General features: G+C 29.4%; 1 protein-coding gene across 1 annotated transcript in view; it reads right to left on the reverse strand.

The window, feature by feature from the left end:
• Positions 1-24139, reverse strand: part of LOC129966370 (ankyrin repeat and SAM domain-containing protein 1A-like) — a 106606-nt gene that overhangs the window by 36452 nt on the left and 46015 nt on the right. Inside the window, exons 2-8 of the mRNA XM_056080793.1 lie at positions 14174-14254; positions 12744-12900; positions 10765-10839; positions 6415-6636; positions 4130-4205; positions 3912-4013; positions 3204-3408 (exon numbers count right to left, since the gene is read on the reverse strand). Coding sequence (XP_055936768.1) covers positions 3204-3408; positions 3912-4013; positions 4130-4205; positions 6415-6636; positions 10765-10839; positions 12744-12900; positions 14174-14254 — 918 coding nt within the window. The remainder of the gene's footprint in view (positions 1-3203; positions 3409-3911; positions 4014-4129; positions 4206-6414; positions 6637-10764; positions 10840-12743; positions 12901-14173; positions 14255-24139) is intronic.

Raw genomic sequence — 24139 nt, forward strand, 5'->3', positions numbered from 1 at the left:
TATAACTGAAACAGTTAAATCACACTTGCCTATGAATTGTAACAATATCTTTTATAATACAAGTGCAAATTTAGTGAAGTGATATCTAAGTCTTAAAAAGTATTTAAATTACTAACAGTAAAAAGCGACTAATTTTATGCTATTGTAGTTATTTCTAATTAGATGTTTATTGGGTTCTTTGAGAAAGGGATAAAAAATAAATAGATTAAAAAAATAATGTTGCAGTTTTTATATTCCAATCCAATTATTTAAATAATGCTAAGAATTTTTTTTCCCTGTCTAGAGTCTAAAGTGTCAAAAAATAATTCTAGAAAAAAACAAAAAAAAACAAGGTATGTGATCAATAAATAGAATATTTTTTTTTTTTTATGCGATGAAACTTTTTTTTCAAACGATTATGTTTGAAATAATTAGTCGTACTTTTTTTTACTTCAGATAAATTATTTATATTTAAGATATATTTCCATCAGTCTTTTTGCTTAATATTTTTTACAAATTTATTTTTTGTAGATCGAGTTAAGGGTCAAAAACGGGTTTTTTTTTTACATGTTAACTGCCAATTACAAGATACCTTTTAATTGGCAGTCTTCTCCAGGTCTTGTGGAAACTTTACTTGCCACTTTAGATTCCTACAATTTATTTATATGAGAAAAGTAGTTTCCAAGAATAGACAAGTAAATCAAAGATGACTTGTACGTACGAAAAATTTATTATCTAATTGAAAAAAAAAACATATTAAGAAAATTAATATAAGCTTTGTGATATTTTTTAATCAATACAAACACAACTGCTATTTTCCATAAACTGAACCAAAACTACGCATTTTTTGTCAACATTAAACCTTGTTACAAATTTTTCAAAAACTTTTCGTACCACTTTTTTAAATATAAAAATTACTTTTAAATTTATGCGTATTATATTAAAGGTGTACATTGTATTCGCAAATATGTGAAATTCCATGTTAGTTCTTTTCTCATTATTGTAATAAATGCGAAAAATGATAAGCTTGGCATTTACAATCAATCCCTACCACGTCTATGGAGAGCTGGCACTCCAAAAACTATCGCCAATAAGAAAAATTCAGCGAAAACTGGCAGTTTGTGAATTGTTAGTTAAGCAACCTGTGCGATTACTTTGGTGGTTTGCTATTTTTTATTAAATCATGTGAGAACATGATGTTGTTTTGGCTTGAGGTTTTTGAAACCTCAAAATGACAAGCAGAAAAATTGACGATTTTATCGCTTTTGAGGCATTAATTTTTCGCTTTTAGGGTTATTAGAAAATGATAAAGGTGGTTGCCTCATTTGGCATCTTGTCGTCAACAAAAAGTTACAACTTGGCGCGAACATCAGTCTTGTATCTGAAACTTTTGTCTGGCGAATAAAGGGCATGGCAGTAAGAAGTTATAGCCTGAAGAAGCATAAAGAAGAAAATGGGAATGAACCTGAAACAGCGAGGAGGGGTATCTAAAGTTATATATATATATATATATATATATAGGTGTGAACTTACCACGAATGATTGTGAATGATCGGTCTGAATGAATAGACGAGAAAAATGGGATGGTGTGAAATGATCGTGAATGATCTGTCTAAATGAATAGACAAGAAATTGGAATGGTGTGGAGAGATCGGCAAGCATCGACTTAAAAGAATAGACAAAAAATAAAAAAGAATGGAATGGAATGTTCATGATGCCTAATTGAAGTCAGCCTAAATGGATAAATTCTTCATTTAAAACAACGTCGCACGTTCACATTTTGTTAAAGAGATTATGCAAAGCTCCACGTTTTTATTTATATTACCTTGTTAATTCATTTATTATTTTTGTACTTAGAGAATTGCCAAAATTTCTTTATTTTCAGTGCTGCTAATGCAATATATTTCTTTCTTTCTCTTTAAGTCTATTCATTCATTCAGAATTGTTGCACTTGAGACATTTCCACATTTCCTTTTTATTATTGTTGAAAATGTAATATATATTTTTTTCCTTTTGATAAAGTCCACCTACATCTTTACCAAACTGAATTCTAGAAATGCAAGCGTATAAGCAAACGTATGATATTGAAATGAAATGTCGTGGAGTGCCACCACTCCGCTGGCGCGGGGTGAAACGATCTTGAAAGAAAGACCTAAACAGACAAACGAAAAAACAGAATGGCTTGAAGTATTCATTTACTCCATTGACGTGATGCAAAGTAACTGGAAGTGAACGACTTGAATTGATGAACAAAACAAAATGAAACGATATTAAATGCCACCACTCTACTGGAGTTATTCCGGATCGTCGTAAATGATTGGACAAAATATGGAACAGCGTGCAATGTACCATTCTGCTAAGGTGATGTGAAGTGACGAATGGCGTGGAGTGATCATAAATGATGGCTCTATAAATTTAAATATTTTTAAGAGTATAGGAAAATGTTCTTTACTGAATACTGCTTAAAAATAAATGATATGATTGCACCATACAGAACAATATGGCTCATATAATAAGAAAAGAGGGTATCGATACCGTTCTTGACATCAAACAGTATGTTAAATAAAGTTGATGAAATTTCAAAAAGGGATATTAATCTAACTAAATAAAGGCAAGAAAGGTTTAAAAACCTCGGTATCAGAATTGCAACGATGGAACCTTTGAGTAATAGATTCAAGGCTTAATGCTACCAAACGTACACCATTTATAGGGACCCGGTGAATGAAGATTTCATCAATTTGAAGTGTTCTTCCTCTGATGGTGCGTCGTCTGAGTTAAAAGGTCTCTCTCAATAAGCCTTCCTGTATCCTCAAAACTGGATGATGATCTAATTAAATTAACGTATCTAGAGATTCCCAAAACTGGATGATGATCTAATTAAATTAACGTATCTAGATATTCCCAAAACTGGATGATGATCTAATTAAATTAACGTATCTAGAGATTCCCAAAACTGGATGATGATCTAATTAAATTAACATATCTAGAGATTCCCAAAACTGGATGAAGATCTAATTAAATTAACGTACCTAGAGATTCCCAAAACTGGATGATGATCTAATTAAATTAACGTATCTAGAGATTCCCAAAACTAGATGATGATCTAATTAAATTAACGTATCTAGAGATTTTTAACATTATAAGCTATGTCCTTGCCCAATTTATCTCTAAAGTTTTTACCATGGCATTGTGCAATGATATGAAGGAAGGTGATATAAACTTACGTGGAAGATCGCTTGCTGCTGTTGTAGGAACACATGGTATCTGTGGTCTCGGACATAGGGGATCCACTTCTGACTAGAGGAAGGAGGGAACTCTGTTTTTCGGGGGTAGGAACGAAAGTTGACACCGAGCTGAAACTAGAAGGAGGAGACGTCGAGTACGGAGACTTGCTGGTGTCATCCACTTTTCCCACCACCGTAGTATGATCTAAACATAGAAGGAAAAATGCCGAATTTTTATAATTACTTATTCCTTTCATCAAAACTTATGCACAACTGGTCGCTTTCACTACATTACTCAATTATATATATCCAAAAAATATTAATCAAACAATAGATCCTGTCATTACTTTCTTATACACCATGGTAGATTTTCATTTGTCACTTAATTTATAAAATGGTATTGAATATAAAAGTAGTTTCTTCGCCTATATTTTTAAATGCAGATTATAGAATATCTTAAGTCAGAAGATATAAATTGCCTTAATTGTAAAATATCTTATATTGCAAACAAAGCTAGAAATACAAATTAATGATAAAAAATTGAGTTTTGTTTATAAAAGCTTATTTTGAATTCAAAAAATTTCGTTCAATTTCTCGACGTTGATAACAAAACTCGGAAAAAGCAGCGTTAGCGAAGCAGAATTTCGTTTCTTCCTCAAAAAAAATTGAATGAATGCTTTTAAAAAGAAATGACAAGTATATCCTTACCTCTAATAATCCTGGATATTTGTTTCGAAATGGTTGTATTCAGATCTTCCAGGAGATCAAATACAGTCCGTTTAGAGCTATTTTCTAAATTTACATCAATACCTGCAAAGAAGCAAATAAATTTATGGGCGTTATAGTCATTTTAACAATATATATTAAATGCTCATAGTAACAATATAAAACATTTCTTCAAAAAGTTGAAAAAAAATTTAACTCACCATAATCAAGTAATAATTTTACAACTTCTACTTTGCCATATAGGGCTGCCTCGTGAAGAGCACTTCCACTTTCAGCCTATAAAAATCAAGAATTAGTTAAATTCCCACTTAAATATTAGTGGGTAATATATTGATGATCATTACTTATGATTCCTAATTTTTTTAAAAAGTACTTCATACTGCCCCGGCCAGTATAAAGAATCTATACTGGCCAGGGCAGGATTAAAACCTTCAGGGACAATTAGTCCACAAGTTTCTACGGCCCCGTTTCAATCTTTCAAGTTCCAAAGACAAATATTTTTCATTGATTTTAATTTAATTTTTATTCAAGCACTTTTAAGTAACAGATCTAATGACAAATAGTACGTAACAAAATCCAATGAAAGGTCTGTTAAGCGTCCAATAATAACGGGACGTCTTCTAGATAATTATTATTAAACAGCATGCGTAAATATAATAAAAAAATTTTAACAAACAGTAATTTTAAACAAAAAAGCAGGGAAAATGATATATTTTAAAGCAAAAGCGAACATTTAATAAAAAGTTTGCTAGAACTCTTTACCCGTGAATCATTAGCTAAATGTGAAAATAATTAAATTGCACTGATCTTTATGCAAATTTAAAATATTGAGAGAAAAATCATAAGAACAATGTTCTGAAATAACTTGACTTTAATTTGAACGAATTGAAATACATTGTCCTTATAAATCAAACGAAAGTATAAAAGGCCTACTCTTAAAACTTTACAAAAAATTGCCAATGCCTACTTCGATGCGGCTTTGCCTATTATGTAATCCGTCCTTAATTACAATTTTTCAGTAAAAATGCTTTCCGTGACAATTGCAAGCACGCAATCCAGAAAATTATACCAAAATAATATTCTAATTAGGCTCAATTAGTTTAAACGATTTGTTAAAATGGTTTAGAAACACCTTTTTCCGCATCAAAATAATTTGCTGAATAAGGAATCTAACTCTGAGCTACGATTTTTGGCAATTAATTTAATTTTGGATAGTTAGTTATCAAATTCTATTAAACAATTTATCTTGATTCATTTCACCGGTTTCAATAAACTCAGTGCTTATGGCTTCTCCTGAATTTGATGTCAGATCAGTGATATCGCACTCCTCGTCAGCGCATCGCCAATAACCTTGTAGCCCCAAATAACTGCATTTAGAGGTAAACAAAAAATCGCCCCAAGAGGGAAGGAATATGCATTTTCACTTTCTCGTATACGTAGTATACAGAAAGTACAGTAATAGTTCAAAAATTCGAACTCGAGATTTTGACGAATATCCACGTTTTAGACCACCCTGAGTTTAAAAAACACATTTTTGGAGAATGTCTATCTGTTTGTCTGTCTGTGATAAATATAACTCAAAGATGATTTGAGTTAGACGTTTAAAATTTGGTATACGGTCTTTGCACCAAATTTCCAGATTTCTCTCAAATTTTGAGTTAAATCTATTCAAAGGACATTCGTCTGTCTGGCTGTTCGAATATAAGTTAACACGATAACTAGAATATCCAAACTAGATAACTAGAATATCGTTTCGGTACACAGATTAGCATCTATAGTATAGAGATCGGTCAAATTTCGAGCCAAATCCGACTGCGAGTTGATTGCCTTTCTATCTGTACTTTTAGAAATAAGTAAACGCGATCATTCCAATTGCAATGACTTAATTATGTCAAATTTGGTTGGAAAAAATGTGACTACAAGTACAGTTTTATGTCAAATTTTTGTTTCAATCGGTAGAAAGGCCTTCCTAAAACACAAATTTGATTTTCGGATACTATTAATCGCATGTCAGGGATTAATCGCCAAAAGCCTCACCGAGGATCACACGGTAGATTCAATAAAAATGCTAAATTCAGGCCAAAAGTTAATATTTCGTAAATATTGTATACAAGTGCTATTTAAGGGGATTTCCGGCATGACAAATTTATTAGAGAATATGCGAGAAAGTTTTTGGGAAACCAATCCGACTGTTTCAGTAAGCAATAGAAACTTGTCGCTTTTAACTGATTTAATCATCTCAGTCTAATTAGTATGGAGCATTTTTTACAGGCGTTCTCTATCTATTATCCCCTGCTTTATATGGTTAGAATATTCTGAATATTACATAGTATAAACATAAAATAGCCACTGATAAATCCTTTTAAAACATAAGTAATGATGATATAATACGAGCCCAAACAAGGAACGATTAACGCACTATATCTTTTACTTAATGAGTTGTGGTAAACCATAATTTAAACACCTAAACAAATCCGATACTGACCGTATAATTTACATCGAAGCCTCCATCCAGTAAGACCTTGACCACGTTCTTGTGCCCATTTCTGGAAGCTAAATGAAGTGGCGAATGCCTCGTAGTGCATTTCTTGAGCAAAGAAGGATCTGAGTCCACGAGCAGCTGGACAGTTTCCAGTCGACCGTACTGGGCTGCAAGATCCAGAGGGGACTCATCCTTTAAATTTCTCACGTTCGGATCGGCCTCATGCTGTAGAAGAAAAAAATATATATACTTTGAAATGAAAGAAATGTGATAAAATTTGATAACGTTTTTGGTCATCAAATATGTTTTCTTATTATTTTTGACTTTCTTCTTTACACTCTTACTAACACGACCGTTAACCCGTGGATGGTGAATTATTTTAGATACAAACTTAAAAATAAGAACAATTGAAATATTTCTCATTTACACTCACATTATTGCTTTCTTCATTCCAAATCGACCAAAAATACGTTAAGTTGCGGTACTCATCTAGAGATCAATTTAATCGAAATATGTAAATCTCTCGGATAAATTCGAACGACCAGCTGGGAAATGCAAGATCTAATAAAACATTATATGCAAAGGTATATAATGACACTCGTCAGCAAAAAAGATTCGATCATTATGTAGTACAGAAACTAAGAAACTTACATTAGCACGATTAACAAGACATGCTTTTGCCGTATCATTGCGTCCATTTAAATAATCTCCAAAAATTAACTTCCTATATTATACAGTAATTTGTAAATTTCAGTAATATTTAGTTAATCATATTAATATTTAGTAATATTTAGTTAAATCAATATTCTGCTATGTAAAATTCCATATTTAAGACGAAAATTGTATAATTACACGGATTTTTATTCCTTATATCCTCAGGAAGTTGCAGTGCGTTATCCATTGACGATTTGCCTGCTTTTATATCTCAAGTACAACAACATAGCTTGTCATTGGTTAGAGCAAACGGTGTCTCATTTTCATATTGCAAATTTTCTTTGAGCATGATATTCCAAAATTGAGAAAAGGGGAAGAGAGAGTGAGAGAGAGACATTGTAACTTTGAATGTTTCTCCCTTCTTCACTTTGAAGTAATAAATTAACCAGTAGGTTAAATTAGGTTCATTTCAAAACGGAATTCCAACAGTGAAAATATAATAATAGAAATATTCCCCCCTCAAGACTAATTCTTAAAATCTTGTTAATATTTAAGATGTTTGCCAGAACTGCTTTCAGTTTTTAACCCTTGACCTTAATTATTCACTCTACCTCCTGAATAACGATATATCTAATTTAGGATATTTACTGGTTTTTCCAATCCATAAAGTACACCTGAGACTATAAAAGTATCAGAGTGATTTTCCCCCAAAAGTAATGCGTATTAAGTAGTAAAATTAAATATCAAAAATATTCAATTCAATTCGCAAATCAGACTTGCTAAGATATTAACGGGAAAATGTTCTTAAAAACTAGATTTAAAAATAAAATATACTAGAAACAAGGTTTGCATCTATGAATGCTTAAATACACTCTTTGACATAACAAAAGTAGAATAATTACCACACGGTAGAGTGAAATCGTCTTATTTTATCTATTAGAGTGGAAAGAATAGCAAACTTCAAATGATAAGTTGAAACGAAACACTGAAATCACGCATAATTCTTGGCATGCTTCGATAGGCAATCCATGAATGAGATTTTAAAAGGGCAAATGATCTTTCCAGATGGAGAGCGCGACTTACAGAGGCGTTAAAAGATTTTTCATTCATATTGTTCCAGTGAATGCATGGGTAAAGCCGCATGGACTGATAAAAAATAATCCTTAAGTACCTCTAATATATTATGCAGAATTTTTTTTTCACAAACTATAAAAGATATCTATGGTTCAAGGCAACATTGAAATTTAAGTAGCAGGATTACCGGAGAAAAAAGATTTTCGTTATGAGACTTTCGTTCATTACTATAAAAAGGTTTTCTTAAACACATTCTTATCGAATTATAATAGTTATTTGCAAAGAAAGGGCTTATGAAGATAAAAACCAAAAGAAAATAGCCCTAACGTATGAATTATATTAAAACGGGCAGAATGTAAAGACTTAGATGCGGAACGCTCGGGATCCCGAGCGCAAAATTCGGACGCTGGCTTCAAGAAAGGTAAAAATAAATTTTAAAAAATCAGAGATAATGACATGGCGAGTAAAAAGAAATATTTTCATAAGCAGAAGAAATGAACGATGTAAATTAAAATTTTTATCTATGTTATCTAAAATACGTTGCAGTTAATATAACTATTTTCCCTTCGGGCTAGTTCATCCATATATGTCAAATTATAGAAAGTTTTTCTTGTATGCGGAAGTTTGAAAAAGAGCATTTTTCAAAATCAAACTATTCCCCATTTCTTGGGCTAAAATGCCGTCAGACATCGTCAGAATGCAGCGCTTTTCTATGCATTTAGACTTACAATTTCGGTTGGAGAGAGTCTGACGGGGCCTAACTGACGACATGAAAAGGATACAAGTGAATATTTTAAATTGATTAATTAATAAAATTAATTAATTAATCAAAATATAATAAATTTTTAAAAATCTCTTTAAGATTTTTTATTTTTTTTTAAGTAAAGGAGTAAAGTCTCTTTTTATAAATTTTTAACTCCTTTTCCAGAATATTTCGAGTTGAAGAGATAAAAAAAATTTTCCCTACAACATAAACAATTTACTAAAAAATATAACATTGGGCCACGAGGATATTCAATTGAAATTGGAATACAGGACATTTTTTTTTAATATCTGGAACTGTTATTTTAAAACAGACAGTCTAAAATCAAGACCATCCAATCAGATCATTTTATACATATTAACAAAAATAGTAAAATAGAATTCCTTTTACTTTTATGCAGAATTAATTAGTGTAACTAAGTTTTTAAAATAATTCACATTAAGCTTTTGTTAATATGAGCTATTTATTTAGAAATGAAATCTGAGACAATCATTGGAGCCTTAATTAACCCCAACCGTCTAATTAAATCCATTAAACATACATTAAAATAATTTTAAAAGTTTATATATATATATATATATATATATATATATATATATATATATATATATATATATATATATATATATATATATATTTCTATACATTCTAAATCGAACATAGCAATATTCACATTAATGAACAGAGATTGAACATCGGGGAGTAAATATGAATTTATTTAAATTTAAGCCGGTATTTGTTTATTTATTTTTTCCTTTAATAGAATACGAGGTTTAAACACTTATATGCTTTTGTCACTTTTCTAATAAAGCCATTAAAAATATCAGTTCTACTTTCAAGTTTAATTTTTTTTTGCATATATTTTTATTAAAAAAAACAAATAAAGTGAATTTCAATTTATCATTAAATAATACTTTAATAGTTTTAATAACATTATCTTACTTTATCATAAATATAACAAAAACATATAAGTAGCTCTTTTAAAAATATTTCATTTATGTATAAAGTCACAGTGTCTTAGTTATTTTTACGTTTTCTCAAATAAAATAATAACTTTAGCATGTAAGCTAATTTAATTATTTTTAATTAATTTTTTTCTTGATTTGTTCATAAAAACAAGTTAATGATGTAAATTTTATAATTTATATTGTGATGTGGAGAAAAAAAATTACTTTCACTTAAACTTATTTTTAAAATTTATTAAAATCAGGGAGGAAATGTATCGAAACAAAGCTGTTATCACTGAAAAACTCAGTTTTAAAAAGGTATTAAAATAATATTGAACGATAATAATTATTGAGAAAAATATTAATGTTGATATTTTGATTAGTTTCTATAAAAGAAATCTAATTAAATATGTTCTAAATTATTGAGAAAAATATTAATATTGATATTTTGATTAGTTTCTAGATAAGAAATCTAATTTAAAATACTCCTTCTCAGTGCGCATTTACTAATCAAAACTAATATCAGATTCAGTAGCTCCAACGGCTGCCTGCAGAGCGAGTTAGTCGGCTTTTTACATCATACATATAGCCTCAAACAGGAAGAAGAGCAAATTACAGATAGTATCAATAAGTAAATATCAAAGTCTTCCAGTAAACTTCAGATATCCCTTATTCATCTAAAATTTTATATGACATTCAATATTTATGTTACAAAAGCTTCATATAGACACGGTTCTATGCAGAGAAAATGAAGAATCTACTATTATAGATTACCTTAAAATCACATTTATTTTCCATTTCCCGCTATTTTTTAACTATACTCTTATAATTAAATAAAAAAATAATTAAAATATAAAATAAGTAAAATATAAATAAAACAAAAACCTAAATTAAATAAATAATGTGAAACCTTACCTTGAGCAGTAAAGATACGACCTCGGTGTGGCCGTACTGAGCAGCGGAGTGCAAAGGCGTTTCCCGATCGTGATTCTGTTTTTAAAGAAAAATCAACAAAGAAATTATTGAAAGCGGGCAATTATGCATATTAAAATATTTAACACAAAGCCAAAAATGTTGTTAGCATAATTCGAATCATACAATTTGAATTCAGACAGTAGATTTTTTATTTCTATTATATCAGCCCCTTAACTTCTTTGGCTGTAGCTGTGATTTGGATTATCGTATTTTTAATTTTTTTAAATAATGATTAGGCCATTCATAAGTATTATAATTTAATGCAAATTACTTGGAAATATCTCGGATATCTTATGGAATCTCATTGAACCAAACAGTTCAAAAGTGAAAGTATCATCTAATTAAATATTGGTGGAAATAAAACAGATAAAAGATTAATAAGAAGTTTTGAGAAAAAAATTAATACGAAAATTTTGAATCAAAATATATTTCAAAGGAACAATATTTATATTAAATAATATTGATCCTTACTAAGACGACATATATAAAAAATCAATTTGGGTTAGAATGGAACGAAATAATAAAAATATTATGTTTTGATGCAACAAATAAAAAAAATACACGAAAATTACATTTTAAATTGATTACAAGAATTAAAATTCATTTAAAAAATTTATTGTTAGATCTCTTTAGTTATATAAAAATATTTTATCGTATTTAAATGCTCAAGAAAGTAAACAAAATCGCAAATATGACTACGCTAAAAAATGCTCGAAAAAAAAAGAAGAAAGAAATGTAACACAAAATAGAAATTAATATAAAAAGATCAAGTTAAATACAATAATTTAAAACTTTCTTCAATTTATAAAAAGATTAGATAACAATTTACATATAGAGATATAATTAAAACAGAAAAAAAAATCTAGAATGAAACAGAATAAAAAAATCCAGCAGAATGTCTATAAAAATATATCCCTCAAAGTTATGGATTACAAGAATCAAAATTTATATTTAAAAAAATATTTTATAAAATATTTTAATAATATTTTAAAAAATATTTAAAAACACAAGAAACTAAGTAAATCCGCAAATACCACCACACTAAAAATATGCAAAGTTAAAAAAAAATAAAAAGAAATTTAACACAAAATGAAAATTAGTACAAAAAAATCAAGTTAAAAACAAATACAAAACTTTGAAACTTCTCTAAATTCATAAAAAGATTAAATGATAATTTACATATAATTTAAAATAATAATGAAAATAAAAATTTAAAGAGAAGAATAATTTGAAATGAAATAGAAAATAGAAAATTTCCTTAAAATATCTAGCGAATTTGCTATAAAAATATATTCCTCCAAATGATGAGAAATAAAACAATTAAAAAAAATTTCAGGCATGAAAAAAAGAATAAAATTAAACAAAGTTGAAACATTTTCTTTCAATTACAACCAAGTCAAGGCCGTGGGAACCGAGAATTTCCCAGCAGTTAACCCCTGCCCTCTGTCATAGCGTGCGACAATTCACATGCTTTCTCTCTATTACAAATGCATTACAACTCTACCAATGCAACATCTTGTGAATAAAAAACGAAACACAGTTACTCCTCTCCTCAACGTTAACAGTCAAATTACGGTTCTTCCACAGACAGGTGTTCGCCGACGAGCGATTATTGCTCCAGCGGAACAATCATTTTATTCCCCCCCAGGACATAATTGAGATCTAAGATAAAGCGAGGTATGAGCAAGTACAAATCATTAACCACCATGACCTTGACTTATACGCATGAGTGAGCAAACCTTCGAAGAATATTCCCGGGGCCCACTGACACTGTTGATCGTGGATAAAAATCAACATATATCCTTAATTGTCCTTAAGAAACCCATGCAAAAGATAAGCGTCAGTAAAAAAAATATAATATGGAAAGCGATCATATTTACAGAAGAGAAATCAATCGAAATTTAAAAAGTGAAACTTACAGCGAGGTTAACGTTAGGAATGGAAGGTCCCTGTTCCAAGAGCATTCGAACGATATCGGTGTTGCCGGTCCATGCCGCCAGATGGAGCGGCGTCGATCCTTTGTGATCGACAACATTCGTGGAGGCTTCATACTGCAGCAGCAACGAAACGATCTCTCTATAGAGGGAAAAAAGAAAAAGGATTTGTAATATGGTCTCCGATGCAGGCTTCCAAACAACAGCACGTCATACATTTCACGTAGACTGACACCATTTTTCACTTATCAATCTTATGATGAGTACTCGTTGTTTCTTTCAAAAGGGCTTGCAATATTTTATAAAAAGAGATAAATGTAGCTTTTAGAATAAAGAAGCAGAATAGATAAATCTTTCAGAGGATGTTAAGGTTCCAAATAAGTTCAGTTTTGCCGATAACAAAAGCTTTTATGTATTATTTAGAAGCTTTAGAGTATTTAGTGTAGAATCATAAAAGAAAATGCTTCACAAAAAGCTTATAGAAGATATTTTAAAGCTTAATAAAGAAGCTTATTCGAAAGTTTTTTTAAAGCGAAAATTCCTTCCAATTTCCTGTTAACACAATTTTAAAATACTATCTATAATTTGAATTTATTTTTGTTATTTCGAAATCTGAATCAAAAATAATATTTAAAAAAACTATTTTTATTGTTAAATAATTTTTGAAATTATATTTTATACTCTTTAAAAATTTTGTGAATGCAAAATGTGATTTGCCCAGTTCATTTTAAAGTTTTAATCTTCAATTATTGCTTTCAAGGCAATTTATTTATGCAATAACTTATTTATAAAAGTAGCTTAGCATTCATTGAATTATAATGTTAATTTGCAATAGCTTCTTTATATTAAAAATAAATCTAGAAAGATTTTTTTAACATTGCGCCGTCCTGTTTTCATTTATTTTTTGTTACAGCTTTCCTTAATTTAAATTTCTGAATAAAACTTATTTTCTAGTTCCACTATATTATATTTTGAAATATTACGTACGCACTAGATTATAAAATTGTATTTTTTTCTAATTATTTATTTTTATACCATAAAAAGAATGTCCAGTCGAAAATATATAGCAGATAAAGTAATTTGATTAAATAGTTTGATAATAAATTCATTCCAATCAAATGTAAATTAATTCAATAATTAAATGGATAAATGCAAAAATTTCTCAGATTTCGAAAACAATATATAAAAATTAGTTACAACAGTTATATACATTCGAATGCGAAGTACAAAAAAATATTTAATTTCATTAATATTTAAAAAATCCAATAATCGTTTAGAGAAGAAAAGCGTTCAGCATATGCTAAATTAAAAAACAATACTTATGCAAAAATATGAAAACAAATATTTCATTTGCTAGCAAGTCATTCTGAAATAAGCTTGTCTCATGAAATAATCTGAAAAAACCATTTACTTACTTATGGCCATTTAGAGCAGCGTGATGGAGAGAAGTATAACCACTTTGATCCTGAGCGTTAGCTCCAGGTCCTCTTCTTAAACTGTAAATGAAAAGAAAATATTTTAATTATAATTTATAAAGTTCCAATTGTATTAGAGTCCAATTTTCCATGGGCAATGAGACTAAATATTTATAGATTTGCTTATTTTGAAATTTGTGCAGAAGAGAGAGGAAAGAAAGGACTTTTGAAATATCTAGGTTTATAAGCATGCAGATAAATAGGACATCAAAATTTCATTTTGAAACTTCGCAAATAAATAAATAATACAAGATTCATTGAAAAAAGTTGATGGTAAAAGAACATTTATTGGGAATTAAAAAATAAATAATAAATATGGAAGTAAAAAAAGCAATTTTTCATATAGAAATATTTTAAGATTTTATTTTTAAATTATATGTGAAATACTACCGATACAGTAAAGTATCGATACAGAAATACTATCGCTTTGTAAGTAAATTAAAGAACAAGATGTAAGAAACAAAGATATAAGAACAAGATAAAAGAAAAATGTTACAATACCTTAACAACAGAAATTATAAATATTCATCTTGTATGCAGTAATTAAACAAAAAAAAATATTTAAATACATATGAACTAACTGGATATAAATTTTTCATCTCATTTCAAAAAGGAAATCTTTGAGCACATTCACAAACCTATACAAAGTCCGTTTGGAAGGAATGCTTAGTTTTTAAGAGAGTTTTAGATATTCCGATTTTGCTAAAGAACACAAAAAATGTATTAACAGAAAAGGAAAGCTAGTAATAGATTAATAGTAACGATCGAAACAATTTTCAAATTAATGGTATTTGTAGAAGTGTACAGATGAGAAGAAATTTTCTAAATTTCTTAAACAAATATTTTTAAATACAACAATTTTTATCATCGCTTCCGTGCTAAATATTGTATACAATGCGAAAAAAAAAATGTGCAAATATATGATTATGCATTAATTTCAAAATTCCCTAATTATGAAAGCCCCCTTTTTATTAATTTGCCTTAAATGTTGAAAATTCTAAGATTTAAGGTAAATTTTTTGATATTTTAAAATAAAACATCGATATTTGAAATGGGCAACTCGTTTTTAAAATTTTCTTTAAATATGTGTAATTTGACATACTCCAAATATATTCCAAATTTACGATTCTAAAGATATCCTAATCTAATTTTAACTCTACTACTGAATAAACCATCCTATATAACGAAATCCTTTTGAAGGAAAAAAATCAATAAAAATATTTCAAAAAATGAAGAACACTAGAAAAGCAACAGCTTTTAGAAGGAAAACAGCAGCTACTGTCTTGTCTCCCTACCATTTTCCAGCAAGACAGCAACTCCATTGAAATACATTAAAAATCAATAGCTCCTCTTCCTGGACGGTATCCTTTTTATAGCCACAACCTAACACATATTGTGTTGGTCAGCACTCTCCTAAATTGACTCCACGCGTATTTTCTCTGCGTGCTTATTTTTGTTAACGGGTCTTCGCCCAGGTAGTATAAAACAGCATTCAGCCTAGCCCTTCTACTGTCAAGATCTTGGCAATGTTCCAGTGACGTCAGAATGGGCAAGCCGAGAACGTGAAGCAGAAACACGGATGGAGAGAGACGACTATTTTTAGTAACACTTAAAAGAGCTTCCCTTTAATATGCGCCGAGGTTATCTGATGCAGTCTGTCTTTTCATATTTCTGATACAAGAAGACTATACTTAGATTAAGATAGACTTTAATAAAGAATAAGGAGAATTGTGTAGTTTTTTTATTTGCTTTTCATCGGTTTTTGTATCAGGAGTTTTGTATCAAATCATCGGAAATTTGTATAAAAATAAAAGGTCAAAAATAGTAAAATTAAGTACGTAGAAAAAATCTATATATAATTTAATACGTTGATACAATGAGAAATGTCTTTTACACATTATTATAAAATTAGACTTTTCCCATCTTTATAAAAAAGGAATTTTGCAAAAGATTTCCCATTCACTTTCTGATGAGCTAGAGTTTTCAAATTTTGTAAACTGCCTCTCGATGACAATGCACTATGCTGTTGGTACTTATTTAATTGATTAATATAATTAAATTTTGACTCTGCACGAATGGCCCTCCATAGTTAGAGAAAATGAGAAGAAGCTGATTTTAATAAAAAATTACAAATTAAAGATTAAAAATTAGGAAGTAATTAAAATAAGAAATATTCAGTTTTTAGTGAGCTAATAAAAGTTCATTTTTAAAATTGATTTTATTAAATTTATTTCGAAAGTTGGTTTTAACTTAAAACGAAAATTTACAGACATCGTAAATAGTTAAAGCGGATATTACTTACAAAACTAAGAAGAGGTGATGAACATCAGATCACTACAAGTTTAAATCAAAAACACAAAGTTAAAACAAAAAAAAAATTTAAATCAAATAAGATAAAACATCAGAAATAAGAAATGAAAAATTAAGCATTAATTTTGTTCAATTTTTTATTTAAGCCTTTCGAACACGATCAACAGCAATAAGATATTTTTTATTAAGCATTTACATGCAGTATTAACAACAATCAGATAATAAAATTAAAAGAGGACATTTTTTTTATTCTCGAGATTTACAAATTATTAAATTTAATTTTTATTTTCGTTTAATAAATTTTTTCATCGACATTTGTGCGAAGAATTCGATAATTGTATTTTACACAGCTTTATCAATTATTTTTGAAACAAGTTAAGGTTTAAGACTTTGATTAAACCAAATCCGAGCAACTTATTTAACAACAAATCAGTAAACAAGTGATAAATAACATTTCCTAGTTTCAGTTTTCTACTATAATAATGTTAATTTTGAATTTTATAAATCAGTTTTTTTTTCCAAACAATCGAACAAACAATCTATCAATTAGAAAAGACGATTTCTTTATCCTTTATACACCAAACCTCTTACTTTTTATTTACCTTTAAAAAAAAGGCCCAGTTAAATAACATAAATAAATTATAAAAGGAAACAATGTTTTGAATTTTTTTTTAATTAGAGTTCTTTTTTTATGAATTTTAGTTTTTACAAACCATTTCGTTGTTTTTAAAAAGTCAGTTCAATAGTTAAGTACAATAAACAAAGTTAGAAGTTCCAATCCTAAAAAAATTAAACAAATAAATTTTTAAAAAACAAGCATCGCCCAAAATATGAAACTAAATAACGTGATAAATTTCTACCACTTGCTATCTCTTTTTAGTTATGAAAAATTTTTGCGAGACTTCTTTCTTTGTAGAAACAAATTTTCTCATTAACAAAGTAAGAAAATAAATAAAAAAAAAATTGTGACGATAAAATGAAAATCAAATCCAAAACAAAATATTTAACAAATTTTAATGAAATGTTTCAGGTCATGATCAGTTTCTTAAATATTTTAATTTATCAATTAAAATAAATCAATTATATCAATTTAAAGAAAATAACCCCAGTGGCAATTTTCGCAGTTGCAGTATTTTTTAAGTGATCTCACCTAAGATTATTAAAAATTGGCTTGTGTTATTCATCTTGGGAATGATACTCTTTGCAATATTCTCGATGTGTTTCATAAATAATCTTGTAATAAAATTTCTCGTTGACCTAAAGTCGAAGACAGAGGCTATTTCTCTTCGTTGTTGTAAATTCTTTTACAATATAAGCAATTCTGACATTTCAATTTCATTCTTTTTAAAAAGTACTCTGTTTCGATTAATAATTTGCATTAGAACAATATGGAATCAAGGGTCAAGAGAAACTAAATGCGTGGTAAGGAAACTTTTTTTTTCGGCGGGAGAGGCTCGTTTAAACTATAAATTAAAAAATTTTAATTAAAGATTATTAACCAAAAAATATTATTTGAAACTGAAATTCTGTGCACCTATGCCTTGTTCATCTTGTCAAGATAAATTTGATCGAAAATTTTCACTGTCAGAATTAAAATATGTCTGTTGGTTTGTCATTCAAATATACCATTTAACCGCAAGTGAATAATCCCCGCCTTTCTTTGACAACCGGACTAATTCAAATGAGCATCATTGTGATAGTAAAAAGCGGTAAATTTTGATTGAGCTCTAAAGGCAATCACCGGCCAAGATACAATCCTTCCCGTAAGATGAATATTCTATCAACGGTGGGAGAATGTTCACCATCAATGCTGTATCCTGGGCACAGTCTCATTTGCGTGGTCTTGTTATTTTAGAATAGGATCTGGAATCTGCGATTCTTCAAACCGTATTCAAGATTCAACCAGGAAATCACAGTTGAAGATGTGTAAAATTCAAAATTTCAATTTGACTTAAATGCTCTTCTTTAGGATAACTTCAAGGTAATATCTGAAAAAATTAACACGAAAATAGACATCATTACTATTGAGTTTATAATATATCCAAAATTTCAAATTTGATACAAGTACTTCCACAGAATTTATGTATTAATAAAAGGATGAAAGTTTCATTTGTAAAACATCTTTGAACAAGAATATATGCCAAAAATAATTCACCGAACATCAAGATTAAAAAAATTCCTTTGACAACATAAAATTCCGTATTTTTGCCGAAGATAAAAACATACAGAGGTTGAAGAATTACGACTATCTCTCGATACCAGGATTTAAAAGGAAAAACAATTATCTCAGATGTTATTAAAAGAAATGAAATACTAGACAACACTTCAACCCAGAGAGTTTTTATTTCATTTTCCCAAGAACTTAGTATCCTTGGTTGGCAACTTGCCTTCAACTGATGACGTCGCAAAGGCCGACAAGCGGATGGTGAGATGGCACTCCAAGATTTACGGCATATCTAGAAAAGGGGAAGGAAAGAAATTCTTCTTCCAAGATTGTGAGCAGACTTGTGAAATCTTTTGGAGGAAAAGAGATAGCGAGGAACTTGGATCAATTACGTAAAATTTCATTACGCCATATATGTTTGATGAAGTCCTTTCATGGAGGCCGTAAACGCACTCAAAGCTTTGTAAAGTGCTTTCGAAAACTCGCAACGTTTGCATTTCATTTACGAGAAAGATTACAACGTGGGATTGAAATATTCTACAAGAATCTGTGAATATCTTTATGTGCATGAGATATGATAATTTTCCAGACTCTATGCTGGAAATAAAAAGATATTTTAGAAAATTAGCTGACAATCTCGACTTATTTTCACGAACCAGCCGAAGTTTTAAATTCTCCTAATATATATATATATATATATATATATATATATATATATAAATTTCACCATCGAATATTTACACTAAAACGTTAATGTTAATTTAAGAAAGCATTAATTATTTTTATTTGGAAGAATTTGCCAAAAGCATAATGCAGATTTCAATTTTGAAATCTATTATTGATAAAATAAATTACTGATCTATTACTTTTGCCCGGCAAAGAGCAGCAACTCGACGTAGCATGCACTCAACAATTCGTTGGAAGTCCCCTAAGGAAATATTGGGCCATACTGCCTCTATAAATGTCCATATTTGTAAAAGTATTCAGGTGCATGATTTGGTGCAAGAATTGACCTCTTGATTATGTCCCTTATATGTTCGATGGGATTCATTCCGGGTCAAATCGTTCGCTGGAATTGTCTAGAATTCTCTTCAGTCATGTATAGTTGTGGCCTGGTGGCATAGTGCAATGCTATCTATAAAAATTCCATCTTTGTTTGGGTACATGGAATCTAGGCTACAAGTGATCTCTAAGTAGCTTAACATAATCATTTCCAGTCAATGATCGGTTTAGTTAGATCAGAGGACCCAGTTCATTCCATATGAAACCAGACCGCACCTTTATGAAACCATCAGCATCAGCTTGCACAGTGTCTTGTTGACAACTTGGGTCCATGCCTTCGTCGGGTCTCTGCGACACTCGAACCTTGCTATTATCTCTTATCAACTGAAATCATAACTCATCTGATTAAGCTGTGGTTTTTCAGCCATTTAGGATCCAACCGATATGGTCAAGAGCCTAGGAGAAAAGCTGCAGACGATGTGCTGTTAGTAAAGGAACTCGAGTCGATCTTCGGCTACCATAATGTATCAAAGCTAAATTTTGCCGCACTGTCCTAACGGACATCCCATATTGATTCCTGTGTTATTTCACGTAGTTTTTCTTGTTTTTTAACACTGGCAATTCTACGAGCAAGTCTCTAGTGTCGATCATTAAGTGCAAGAGGCTGCACTCTGCGTTGTATATGGTAAGTGGTTGTGCCTGATATTAAACATTCTCGGCACTTTCTTGACACTGTGGATCTCGGAATATTGAATGCCCTAACGATTTCCGAAAAGGAATTTCCCATGCGTCTAGTTCTAATAACTATTCCGTATTTAAAGTCTCTTAATTCCCATCGGAAAATTGTAATCATGTCAGAAGCCCTTTCACATGATTCGCATATACTGTAATATTTTAAATTAAAAATCAATTCTTCCTTCTGCGATCAAGCAATATAGAAAATAATTAATTCCATCCTTTAAAGTATTTTTCCAAAAAGAATTATACGTCTGTCTCTAGTAGTTTGACAAGTTATTAGGTGTGTATGTGTGTTTAATCATTCAAACTTTGACTACTCAGCGAGCTATTTTTGTTTTACACCACGGAACGAAAATGCTGCATTTACAAATTCCTTTCTAAAACTCAAAAATTATAAATTCATGTAATATTTTATTAATGTCTAACTGATAACAAGCAGTTAATAATTATATGTGGTATTTACTACTTACTGAATGGCAAGCACACAAATGTCAATTTATAGATGGATTTATCATCGCAGTCAATTTTAATAGTGTTGAGCCTGTTGAATTATAATAATGAGATATAAAAAAATAACAATGGCAGACGCATTTTTCTTTAACTAACAAAAAAAGTAAAATCTATGATGCATTTTTATCAATTTTTGGTAATGACTTTCATTTCTAAAAGACTAATTCTCTCCCCATCAAAAGCTCATTAAGATTTTTATTAAATTCCTGACATTCTTTCTTTTTGGAGTATGTTCTTGTTTATCTCATGAATCGATCCATCTTTTTTAACATGTTAAGAGACGGTTTTTCTAGCTAACGAGAACAGGTAATTTGGATTGTCTAAATTGATGGATTGCTATTTGTTTCATATGAAATCAAGACATTGAAATCCCTATTAAATGTTCGTGCTTTCAAGATCGAAACAAATGAGCAGAGTACAATAAAATATCATAAAAATCTTGTTAATTAACTTTTCACTATATTTTTTTTTTCAAAAAAAGTCATTGATCCGTAACAAGAAAGAATACAATGAATTCGATGGCGTTATTTTATAAAGATAGTTGATTTGATGCAACAAGCTATGGAACCTACAAGCAGTAAATTAGTTACCTGTGCTAAGTACAATAAGTTCGTTCATGTTGGTAACAATTATGTTTTCACAAATGGCATTTAAGGATGTGAACTTCAAAAATAAAATGTAAAACTGTAAACAAAGAATAAAGATCAATATACATTCATCAATATCCCATTATATGTAATATTCCAAACAAGCTAGCCTGCATTTTAACTTTTGACCCAATACAACGAATATTTTGAGAAAGGAAAAAAAAGTTATAGTAGATTATTCCATACATTTGTAACATCCATTAAAGATCACAAAATGCGAGATAAATATCACATTATTAGGATTGCATGGGATACATAACTTCAGCAGTGATAGGGTAGGGACGGGTTTTTTATTAGGTGATTCTAGATGAAAATATAAGTTCAGTAAACTTTAGTAGTTATGCATAATAGGTGCATGGACATATTTGGAGATTCTTAGGATTACACCTAGATCGCCATGCTCTTTTATATATAACGTAACCATCTTGGCGGTATATCTCCTTTGCTTGGCGGTTGAATCTGGGGATCACTCTAATACATAATTATCCAAACTTCTCATAAGGAATATTAAATTGGATTATCCATTTAAATTTAACCGCACTGAATATGATAATGAAGCTTGATATTTAAAATAAGAGTCAATGAAAATAACTTTTTTTTTCTGGGCAATTGAGTCGCTGCGTGGTTGATTATAAAATAATCCATTCATTGAAATTACATTATACAAATTTATTTATATTTGATGGAGCATGCGCATAGCTGAAAAAAGGCGCATGGACATTTTAATGCCTAGTGTATTGACCTTGAGTGGAGAAAAATATCACTCAATGCGCTATATGCCGAGGAAATTTCATCAGGCATTCCACCAGTCTTTAATTCATTGGATATCTCTTGTGGCATATTTCCATATCATAAACTTAACTACGCTTCTCAATAAGCATCAAACTAACATGTTGTGTTACATTTAACTCTAACGTTAAATCTTTGTGTGTGTTTTTTTAATAATAAGAAATACAAGAAGTGAAAACATGATTATTGTTTAAAAAATGCTGCATCGATATTTTTATTAATTTCACTTTAAAGCTCAAATGCGCTTAGAATAGGATGAATGAAATATGGCATATAGTTTTATCACAAAAAAATCAGATCTGTATTTAATTTCGTATAAAATTCGGAGGTGAATAATTGTCGATCTGCCAATTTCTGTGCTTATGAGAGTTATAATACTAGAATACAAAGAATTATATAATTAAATTTAATAAGCAATTTTGTCAGCCAAATTTTATGTATATGCCAGTTTTTATAAACTAAATTATATCCACTTGTCGCTTACACGGTATTGTGTTAGGATATAAAAAGGCGGAGATATGAGCTGGTTGCTTCTACATTATGAATAATGAATAGCAAAATTAAATCGGAGCGATGCACTTTCAGCGCAAGTGAATATGAACTGACCCCATAATTACTGTAAAAAAATTAGATAATTTTCAATCAGATAATCATCTCATATAAAATTCCCGTCACACAAAAAAGAAATTTACAGATACCTCTGTTATAGGCGACAAAGAGATTTGCACGTATTTATTTTTAAAATTTTGTTATATCTGTTTTAGTTTTTAAACAGTTTTGACAACGTTTCATATTGATTTTAGGAGAACTCTAAAATGCATGAATAAAACATAAAATTGAAATCTATAAAAGGATTTTATGTATCATGCATTCATACATAAAAAACTATTACATTAATAATGTTATTTCGAAAGTTTGTTTACGTTCTTATTGAGATTTCTTCGTGTCTAATATCAAATGGTTGTCCGTTTTTTGCATAAAAAACATAATTAAATTTTTATTACAAAAATTTAAGTAAAAGAAGATTTTTTAATAAAATTTCTGTATCAGTAATTAAACTATAAATTTCCTTATCAAAAACAAAATTAAAATTTTATCCTGGTGCAATGTTGGCTAATCGTCGAGCTAATCAGGATATAAAAAGGGTGTATTGGAGACTGAGTCTTCATTCACTTTTAGTTTATTTATTTACAACAGTTCTTTTTCTTAAAATAAAGGGTACAAATAAATAAAAATGTATATGAATAAATGTAAATTTCAAAAACAAAATCAAGCGTTCCGATTCCTTAAATCATTAAATCATTTCAGAAAAAAATGTAAAACATCATTATTTTAATATGTAAAATTAATTATATTATGAAAATGCGATAAATTGTGTGGATTTGATGACAACATAATAATTTACCAGAAAAAAAAAGTCTCGGAAAGATTTAATGTGAAGTATTTTTAGCCCATGTCATGATGGTTATAAAAGGCATCTACAGTTGAATCTACATGTGTCCCTGGAAAATCAGTGATGGCTCTGATTAACTACTTGAGTATTTATGACCTGATAGAAGACTCATTAAAATTCATCGGATGACAGCATTAATGAATGATTCGGTTAGGGTTAGAGGACTCTATGTAACATTGCCTTTTCTGTTAAAAGATATGAATGCATCGACAAACATTTTCAGTGAGATGACACACCGAATAATTATGATAGATGATTATCTAAATGAAAACATCACCGATTATTATACAATT

The sequence above is a fragment of the Argiope bruennichi genome, chromosome 4, assembly GCF_947563725.1.
Source record: "Argiope bruennichi chromosome 4, qqArgBrue1.1, whole genome shotgun sequence".
NCBI lineage: Eukaryota > Metazoa > Arthropoda > Arachnida > Araneae > Araneidae > Argiope > Argiope bruennichi.